General features: G+C 46.5%; 1 protein-coding gene across 1 annotated transcript; it reads left to right on the top strand.

The window, feature by feature from the left end:
- Positions 1 to 4,828: 4,828 nt before the first annotated feature.
- Positions 4,829 to 9,290, top strand: LOC100281669 (sialin). The gene is made up of 8 exons (NM_001154589.1): positions 4,829 to 5,678; positions 6,741 to 6,967; positions 7,809 to 8,160; positions 8,243 to 8,287; positions 8,361 to 8,507; positions 8,601 to 8,738; positions 8,886 to 8,919; positions 8,993 to 9,290. The coding sequence occupies exons 1-8, from the start codon at positions 5,244 to 5,246 to the stop codon at positions 9,163 to 9,165; spliced, it is 1,551 nt and encodes a 516-aa protein (NP_001148061.1). The 5' UTR covers positions 4,829 to 5,243; the 3' UTR covers positions 9,166 to 9,290.
- The last annotated feature ends 369 nt before the right edge of the window (positions 9,291 to 9,659 follow it).

Raw genomic sequence — 9,659 nt, 5'->3', positions numbered from 1 at the left:
CGTTCCTAAGGGAATGCAGAGCTTATTCCGCCAAAAGTAAAGGCGAAGAAGCTCCAAAGTCGTTCCTAAGGGAATGCAGAGCTTACAGCGAAAAGTCAACGTTGATTACGCCGAAAGTAAAAGGCGAAGAAGCTCCAAAGACGTTCCTAAGGGAATGCAGAGCTGATGTGTGATTGTTTCTAAGGGAATAATGGCTGAGGGTATGGCTTCGGATATGTGTTTGGACATTCATTTGCACATCACATTACATCATAGCATTTGCATTCATAAACATTCATCCAGGCATATGTAGGATAATCATCACCATGGCATAAGTGATTGCTTCGGCATAAGAGGAGTTTCTTCGCGTGCAAAAAGAAGTGATTTGGCATAAAAGGTTGCTTCGGCATAAGTGGTTGCTTCGGCAAAAGTGAAATGTTGTTTTTATGCTTCGTTGTGAACAAAAAAGAGAAAAAAAAGAAGAAGTGGTCTTTTATGCTTCGTTGTGAACGAAAAGAAGGGAAGGTGTTTTTTCGCCTCTGGCTCAAAATACTGATTTCGTCCACATCAAAGCGCTTCAGTGGAAGGGTAAGAATATATTACAAGGTATGTACAAAGTTCATTAAGAACATTTTAATGGTATTTACAAAAGTTGTTACAAAAGTCTTGAGTTTTTCTATAACGCACTCCAACTGATCTTCACTGAGCTTCAGCTTCGGCGGTATATTTTAAGCATCATCTTCAGCTTCGTCATCCTACATCAACCAAGGTATTGTGAGTAAAAATCAAGTGTGAAGGAGAAGGTAAGCACAAGGTACCATTTCTTACTGGTTCAAGATGACTTCGAGCTTCGTCTCCAGCTTTTTCTCGCCCGCCTTTTGTCCATATCATTTTTACAAATCTGTTTGAAATGCTTCGGGCGAGGTCAGGAATATCGTCTAAGATTGATGGAGATAAAGTGAAGTTGGGCCTGTTGACGATTTTCCCATGATCACAGCCAGCCTTCAGAAATGCTGCAGCAGTACCCCGAGAAGCTACCCAGGCGCAGAAGTCACCATGCCCAGCTATGACTTCATCGAGCTCGTCAATTTCCCCCTCAATGTGTTCGAAGGTTTTCGGTAGATCTTCAGCTGAAGGGGTGAACTTTTCACTGCTGGCTCCAATTGAGTAAAAAATCTTTCTTAATCGTTGAATGCATTTGTTGCTAAATTCTAAGCATTTTTCTTGAAGACTTGTCAGTGATTTTCTCAAATCTGAATTCTGTTGAGCTTCGGCTTCAAGTTTTGCATTAAGATCTTGTTTTTCTTGCTCGAACTGCTCAGACTGGCGGAAAAGTTTCGTGTTCAGTTCTGTTATTTTTGCTTCAGCTTCCGCCAATAATCCTTCGGTTGCCTGGAGCTCAAAGTTCTTTTTCTCAAAGGCATCTGATTGCTCCTTTATTTTACTTTCCAAGTTTTCAATTATGACTTCGTGCTTTTTATCCTCAAAATCTTGTTGCATTTGCAAGACTTTGCTCAGCAGCATACTCTGCACGAAAGCAACCTTCGTCAGACATGTTTTCGTTCTTGGAAACAATAAAAGTTAAGGGAAAAGCAGTTCACCTTGAAGTTGGAATAAAATAAGCTGCCAACGACATGTTGTCGTCGGTAGCGGCTGATGTCCATTTCTAGCTTCGGAAAGCCGATATTCTTGGACAGAGTGCTGATAATTTTGGCTCCAGTTTGATCTCGGATACAACCCAATTTTTCATCATCAACGCCTCCAAAGAGGAGCGCCCCAGGCTTGTATCCGCAGGATTTGGCATATTCTTCAAGCTCTTCTATTTCCGCTTTTGATAATTGTTCTCCGATTAAATTCCGAAACATGAAGGTTTCGTTCTCCGAAGCTTCATCAGCAATTTCTTTCCCTTTCGCCGAAGCTACGGTCGCGGCCTCTTCGGCGGCGGTGGTAGCTTCTTCTGTAGCCATATCTAGCAGTATTTGGTCAATATGTTCAATTGTGCTCTCTAGGTTCAGATCTTCAGCTGAGGCAGCTTCGGCGGTTGCGGCCTCCGAAGGTGCAATTTCAATATTTTTCTCTTCCGCAGCCGCTGGTATTTCTTGAGCTGAAGCTCTTGGCGGTGTCTTGTCGATAACTTCTGTCACACCGATCATCCTCTGTCTTTTTACTTTAGTTGTTTTCTTCATTCTCTCGGGCTCCTTTTCCTTCTGAAAAAATTTTGTCAGTCGAGGCCCTAGTGGACTTAGCTTCACAGGCATGGATTCAGTCATTACCTGCAGGATTGCCTCCACATCAGTGGCAGAGGGTGATGCGGGGGATTTTTCTTCATCGGATATTTTTTGTTTCGGAGAAGATGCTTTCTTCTTCTTTGGAATCTTCTTTTTTGGTGTCTCTTCTTCATCTTTATTTGAAGCTTCGGTTATCCTCTTCCTTTTCTGGCCTCCGGCATTTTTGTTTAGGTTGTCATAGTCAGGATATTCAAACCCCAGGGCGTCCAACACTCGGTTTAGCCTTCGCTTCGGACGGGTGCCGAAGGCCGCGGTCATCAATTGATCTTCTTTTTTAGAATAATTGCCAAGTATCTCATTGCACATCACTTCAATTGTATCTAACCACTCTTGGCAAGGTGTTTTGAAGTACTTTTTAAACTTGAAATAGTAAGGTAAACGTACAAGTTCACCTTCTTTCTTCTCCCCCTTTAGTTTCGGCATTTCCCATTCTTTCAAACTCGGGAAAACTCTAAAAGCCAAAAATTCCTGAACCAGGTCCCTTGTACCGATATGCTCTGCAATAATTCTGAATTCATCTATTGCTTGTTGTGTGGGACCTTCGGGTGTCATGTCGCAGCGAGGCCGGGTTTCTCCGAAGATCAGTTCCAGTGGACTTTGCACAAGCTTCTCCTTGTCGTCATCAACTTTGACATAGAACCACTCTGATTTCCAGCCTGCTGCCCATTTGCTTCGGTAGCTGATTACCGGAAATTTTGTAGTTTTCCGATAGGCGAAGTTGTAACAACCAAAATTGTCGTGCAGCCCATCCTTTCTAGCCTTTGTCTGATAATGTAACTCGTGAACACGGCAAAAGCTGTCTGCAAATGGTTCCACCGCTTGGCTTCGGAGTGCCCAGATATAAACGCTAAGCCTAACGATGGCGTTAGGGGTCAGCTGGTGAAAATAGATACCAAACCTCTTCAGTACCTCCGCAATAATTCCATGTAGAGGGAACCTTAATCCAGCCTTTAGAAAACTTTTGAAAATAACAATCTCATCCTTCTCTGGCTTCGGGGTAGTCTCTTCTCCCCCGAAGCGCAACAGCTTCTTCTGATTTTCAGTAAAAAAGCCTGATTTTACCATCTTGGACAGATCAGCCTTCGAAACAGTAGATTTCCCGAAGTCCAAGTGGCTGGGTTTGCTCGGCATGGCAATGCGGTAATCATCTTCGGGATCAGTTTCCTCAATATCTTCTTCCTCTGCTTCAGCGATTGCTTGTTCTGCATCTTCACTAGGAATCTTTTCCGAAGTCACTAGCCCAGACCGTTGCATGGCTTCGGAAATAGGGACAGTCTCCGAAGTTTCAGTTTCCTCCCCCTCACGTTCAACCCTGGCGGTAGAACGCACTCTGGCCATTTAATTATGAACTTGTGGAACTTTAATACTTTCTTCCTCCGAAGCAGGTTTCAAGCAGGAGCTTCGTTCGATTCCGACAGACAAGCTTCGGCGACGGTTAAAAATTTTGGCAGCAAAACAGTGCAAATAGCAATGAATGCTGTGGTAACTTCACACCTACTCGTCTGTTTATATAGTGCTGCAGGTAAGAAGGCGAAGCGCCAGAATTTTTACACCAGGAGGACACCCGCTTGTACTCGCTGCGCAGTGGACCGCAAAGATCAAACAGTAACTCTGCAAGGTGGGTCCGACACGGGATCGGAAATTGAATCGTTTCTCGGCAACGAGCTCAGGGAAGGTGTTTTTTGGACCTTCGGCTTCCCGAAGCTTAAGAGGCTTTTTTCACGGATCAAGCTCGTTACGAAAAACGATCTAGCGCCGCGAAAGGGGCTACTGTTGGGACCATACTTCGTTGCGCCGAAGGTCCTACACGAAGAAGCAGCTTCGGCTGAAGTCGCCCCCAGGAGACGCCCGAAGGTTCCTTTTTATGGAGCTTCGTCGTTACAAACCGACATAGAGATAGAATGACCTTTTTATCCTTAGAGGTCTGAGTCAACGTTGTAAACTTTTGTAAGGGGCAAAATTGTAATTCGTCACAGGCTGCGTCCTGTGTCTATAAATAGATGAACAGTACCTCTGTACTGTTCACGCGAACCTTTCATTTGCCTTCGCATCACGCTTGGACTTTTGCCTTCTGTCAAGCCTAAGGTACAAATGTAATTCAGTATTATTTATGATGATATAATAAAGAGATATTCATGATGTCATATGATTATGTACGTTACCTTCAATATTTCATATGCTTCTTCTTTTATTTATATATATATATACTGCGATTATGAAGGTACGTCCTTCATGACCTTCGTCTGAAGATCATTATATCCCGAGGGAGATAATGCTTCGAAGGACGAAGGGCATTAACCATTAACATTTTTGTGTTGCCTTGTTTTTAACTCATAGCATTTGAGAACAAGTCGCCAAGGTCAGGGTGCGTCGAGTCACCTTCTGGCCTTCGCCGTGGACGGGTAGGTGGCGAATCGGGCGACGAGCCGTGGTAGGTGCGGTTCCCGCCGGACGCCGGCACGGCGCCTCCGCAATCCTTGACCCTTCCCGAAGTCCGTCCGCCCAGCCACCAAAACACCAACCCGACACCGCTACAACACTGCCATTTTGCCAGAACCAAAACCAACCAAACAGTTCCTTCGCCGATTTAAGCCACGTGACTGCCAATCCGGCCAGGCTCTCCGTGCACTACTTGTCTCCTCCCTCGCTCCGTCCGATGTGCCTGCTGGCACAGCGCCACCTACCACCCTCAGCTCGACCCAACTCCCTCGTCAGTCGTCGCCCCGCGTCGCGTGGTCCTAATTTAAGCCACCAACTGCCGATCAACGGCGCTCGCCCGCCCGCCCGCCCGCCAGCCCGCGCACGCCGCTCGCTCCCCACTCACTGCCATGGGCCTGGCTCGCCGCGCGACGCTCCCGTCGATCCCTGCCGCGCTCCTCTGATAGTCACAGCTAGCCAGGCGGCCCCGCTTGCCGTGTGTCGGGCTCGGCTTGTCCCACGCGCGGGCGCGGAGCGGGTTGTTGGATCAAGCTGACCATGGCGTCGGTCAGGTCGTGCGCGTCCGTGAAGTCCGCCGTGAGGAGTCCTGTCAGTTACAGATCCACGAGGGCCGTGGCGGCCGGCTCGGGAAGGCTGCGCGTACGCTCCTCGTCGCTGCAGGCGCTCGCCGGCTGCGCCAGCGGCGGCGGCGGCTTCGGCTTGCTCGGCAGCGATGATGGGCCGAGGGTCAGGCGGGGCGGGCGGGAGGTCCTCGCCACGTGCAGCGCGAGCTTCGACGGGGTCCGCCCCGCCGTCGTGGCGGGCGCCGCCGCTCAGCCCGGGTCGGCGGCGTTCCCCGAGCGGGCCAAGGTGGTGGCGCTGGTGGCCACCATCATGCTGCTCTGCAACGCCGACCGGGTCGTCATGTCCGTCGCCGTCGTGCCGCTCGCCGCCCAGCACGGATGGTCCAGCTCCTTCGTCGGCATCGTCCAGGTAAGCACCGCGCGGGTCAACTAGCGCAGCCTTGTAAAATCTCTCCTCTCCCTCTCCCGTCTCTGCGCGTCGGCGAAAAAGTAGGAGTGAAAGCAAACGCCCCTTTGTTCTCGACAAGTTTTAGGCAACGTTTGCTGCCCTGTCGCTCAACAACAAAATGTGACGTCTCGGACGATCTGGTCGTGGCTCAACAAAGTCAACCCTGCATCGTCACGTCAACGCCAGACGCCATGAGGCAGCGACTGAAGCAATACATTTTGGAAGCACGCGGAACTGCAATGATGGGAGACGGCCGGTCTGCCAGCTTCATTCTACAGTCTTGCCGTGTGCCACCCAGAGCAGCTGCAAGCCACCAACCCGTCACCAGAACACGATAAATTTGATAATGGAGAATGGTGTTTGCCTTCGCTCCCTTATCACGGGCGATAACGATATATATTTAGCTTGTATTATACTCCAGAATAAAAATGCATACGTAAAGTCAAGGCCATTTTTCTTTTGGAGCAATCCAAATTATGCAGTGAAGGGATGCAACTTGATGGGCATCAAAGTTCCCTGATACAGACAGGATTCAGATTAGATGATTGGGCTGACGAGGAACAGCAAGATTGTACTGGGGGAAAAGATCAATGATTGAAACAGTCATTCCTCAAGGGAAAAAATATATAATAGAAGCAGTCAACTTAAAGTTTCATGTGGTGTATGCCCTGAAGATCAATATACGTTTTAATTTGCAGCCATTAAGCCCAAATGCTTGGCTCTTCAGTTACAACCCTACATGAATCAGCTAATCTCAAGACAACCAAAGTGCCTTCATCAAAACAAGAGCGATCCACGACAACTTCATCTATGTTCGCAACCTTGCGCAATATTTCAACAGATCAACACCCCAGCCTTACTCTTCTTCTCTATTAATATATGCTGGGAAGAACTCCTGCCGGTTGTTTAAAAAAAATGGCCCAAATGCTTAATGCATGACTATAGCTGGGAACAAGCACAGCTATCTCTATCTTGCTATTAAGCTGATTGACTGAGGTTAAATTTTTCTTACCATGTCTGCAGTCATCGTTCTTATGGGGATATGTTTTCTCATCCATGGTTGGAGGAGCTTTGGCAGACAGATATGGCGGGAAGAAGGTGATGGCAGGTGCTGCTGCGCTATGGTCCTTGGCTACAATCCTCACTCCGTGGGCAGCCTCTCGCTCCACCATCATGTTGCTTGCTGTACGTGCACTATTTGGCCTCGCGGAAGGTGTTGCATTTCCGACGATGAGCACCTTCTTACCGAAGTGAGTAACAACTCTCACTCATTGGATCTGCTCATAATTGATGTTTGTTCGGTAGCCTTGTGTTAGGTTCTGGATCAGAACTCAACGGATAACTTAGAATTCGGACGGGGAGAAGGAAGAGAAGAGCTAAAGAAACAAAAGTTCTAGAGAGATAAATTGTTATTTCTGTTCTCAGATGACGAACTCTGTTCTTTTCATGGGCTTATATATTACCCAGGCCTTGGCCAACTAGCACACAACAGCTATATTCTGACGGCCTAACTGAAGATGCCTGACTAACTCTTCAGCCACAACTTCTGATGCCTGACTAGCTTGACCAACTTGCTTGACTAACTCTTCAGCCACTTCTGCACTTGCGTCGTTCGGTCATTCCATTGCCGGACCCAGAGCAGTATGTCTTCTCGACGCGCTCCTGACATCTTGCTTAAGAAACATTAACCTCTCAAGCTTGAAATGACTAGGCGGAAAAGAAATTAAGAATGGCTAGGTGGATTTTAAATTAAACACATTGATTAACCCACTGAGTCATCAGGTTGCCGGTTCAAAGTATCCTTCTGCATTTGCAGGAAATGGCTTGCCTCGATTTGTTCCTTTCCCATAGCCCACTTATATGGGACCTTCAGCATTGCGTCAACCCACTGTTTATTGTATTCTAGACCCATTCTTTTGAGGGCACATACAAGCCTTCACCATCTCTTTACCATACTTTCTGCACTCTCGGCCTACATTCATTTTTACTGATATCAATTGTAGCTGCTACAAAGTACTGCCCTCTAATTGATGTCAATGCAATTGAACAAGATTTGAGTTTGTGATTTATCTAACATTGGACATGAAACAGGTGGTTCCCAACACATGAGCGTGCTACTGCCGTTGGCATTTCCATGGGTGGATTCCATCTTGGAAATGTCATAAGCTTCCTAGCAACACCAATCATCATGTCACACATAGGCCTCTCGGGAACATTTGCCTTCTTCGCATCGCTTGGTTATTTGTGGATCTCTGTATGGATGATGAACGTAGAAAGTGACCCACTTGACAGCCATACTATAAGCAAGTCTGAGTTGCAATTAATTCTAGCTGGAAGAGCTGGATCTAAAGTCCAAGGCAGTAATAAATTCCCATCCCTTAGGGAATTGTTCTCAAGGACTGAATTCTTGGCTGTCACTTTGGCCAATGTGGTCAACAACTGGGTAAGGATGATCTATCAGCAAAATGATAATTTTGGCCATAGTGTGTGAATTTTGACGATTGCGGATTCAAAATTCCATGCAGGGCTATTTTGTCCTATTGTCGTGGATGCCTGTGTACTTCAAAACGGTACGTTATCAAAGGCATTTTGATTTGTACCACTCACAACTCTAGATCGTTTCTAACTATAATCCTGCGACAGGTTTATAACGTCAATCTGAAACAAGCAGCGTGGTTCAGCGCCATACCTTGGGCAGTCATGGCTATGTCCGGCTATGTTGCAGGAGCCTCTGCAGATTTCCTGATCAAATCTGGTTTCCCCATAGGACTAGTTCGGAAAATTATGCAGGTAAAAGCATTGGCTGAGATCTGGCTTGGCTTTGCACTGCTCACATGCACAACCTGAAACAAAGCACTCATCACATGTCTTATTTTGCTGCAGTCCATTGGTTTTATGGGGCCTTGCGTGGCATTGCTATGCTTAAGGTTTGCCCAAACTCCATCAGTTGCTGCAGTTCTCATGACCATTGCCCTGAGCTTGAGTTCTTTCAGCCAAGCCGGATACTTTTGCAATATACAGGTATTGTTTCCTTTCCTTCATGCCCTGATCAGTGATCATACCACCTCAAATCCACATGAACAATCTTTCACTTTCTGAAGTGTATGTTACTTCCGCCCATCTGTTCTCTGATTTGACTGAGTGTGTTTTCCTTGTTCGTTCGAGCAGGACATTGCTCCCAAATACGCTGGATCTTTGCATGGTATATAAATTCCACTCCTCATCAGTGCATTGCTCAGGTTTTGTATCTGACATATCTTCTGCTGCGTGAACAGGGATGACGAACGGCATAGGGACGGTGGCCGCCATAGTTAGTACCATCGGGACCGGCTACTTCGTCCAGTGGCTAGGGTCCTTCCAGGCATTCCTCACCCTCACGGCTGCGCTCTACTTCAGCGCCACCGTCTTCTACAACGTCTACGCAACCGGAGACCTGATTTTTGACTGAGACAAGACATGCTAATGCTAGGATTCTTTCGTGTAGACGCAGAATCCCAAAGTGTACCAATATTTATTATTTATTTGTACCTCCCAAGGATGGAATAAAATAGAGGCTGATTGTTTGCCAAGCTTAAAATTCGTGTGCAAACCAGGGTTTACAAAAGCAGTCGGTTTTGCCGGTAAAGCGGTCAGTTTTGGCGGTAAAGCGATGGGCCGGGGTTTCGGTTAACCACCGTTTTTTCAAAATTCGTCCGAAATTCAAAATATTTGAAAAAACTTATAAAAATAAAAACCGCCCGTAAACCACCATTTTTGCCGAAAAACCAAATTTAATGCAAAGATTGAGTTCCACTTTAGACATTTAGTGGCCAGTTTAGACATATTAGTCTTGTTTACTATTATATGTTATATGTGAAGATGATATATACTATATGTGATGATGATTTACTGTTAGATGCTATTTTTTGCCAAGTTTAAGTGCTAGTTTAGTGCCTCGACATT

The sequence above is a fragment of the Zea mays genome, chromosome 8 (genome assembly GCF_902167145.1).
Source record: "Zea mays cultivar B73 chromosome 8, Zm-B73-REFERENCE-NAM-5.0, whole genome shotgun sequence".
NCBI lineage: Eukaryota > Viridiplantae > Streptophyta > Magnoliopsida > Poales > Poaceae > Zea > Zea mays.
Note: the sequence above shows the minus strand (reverse complement) of the source record. Positions and strands in the feature narration are given on the sequence as shown.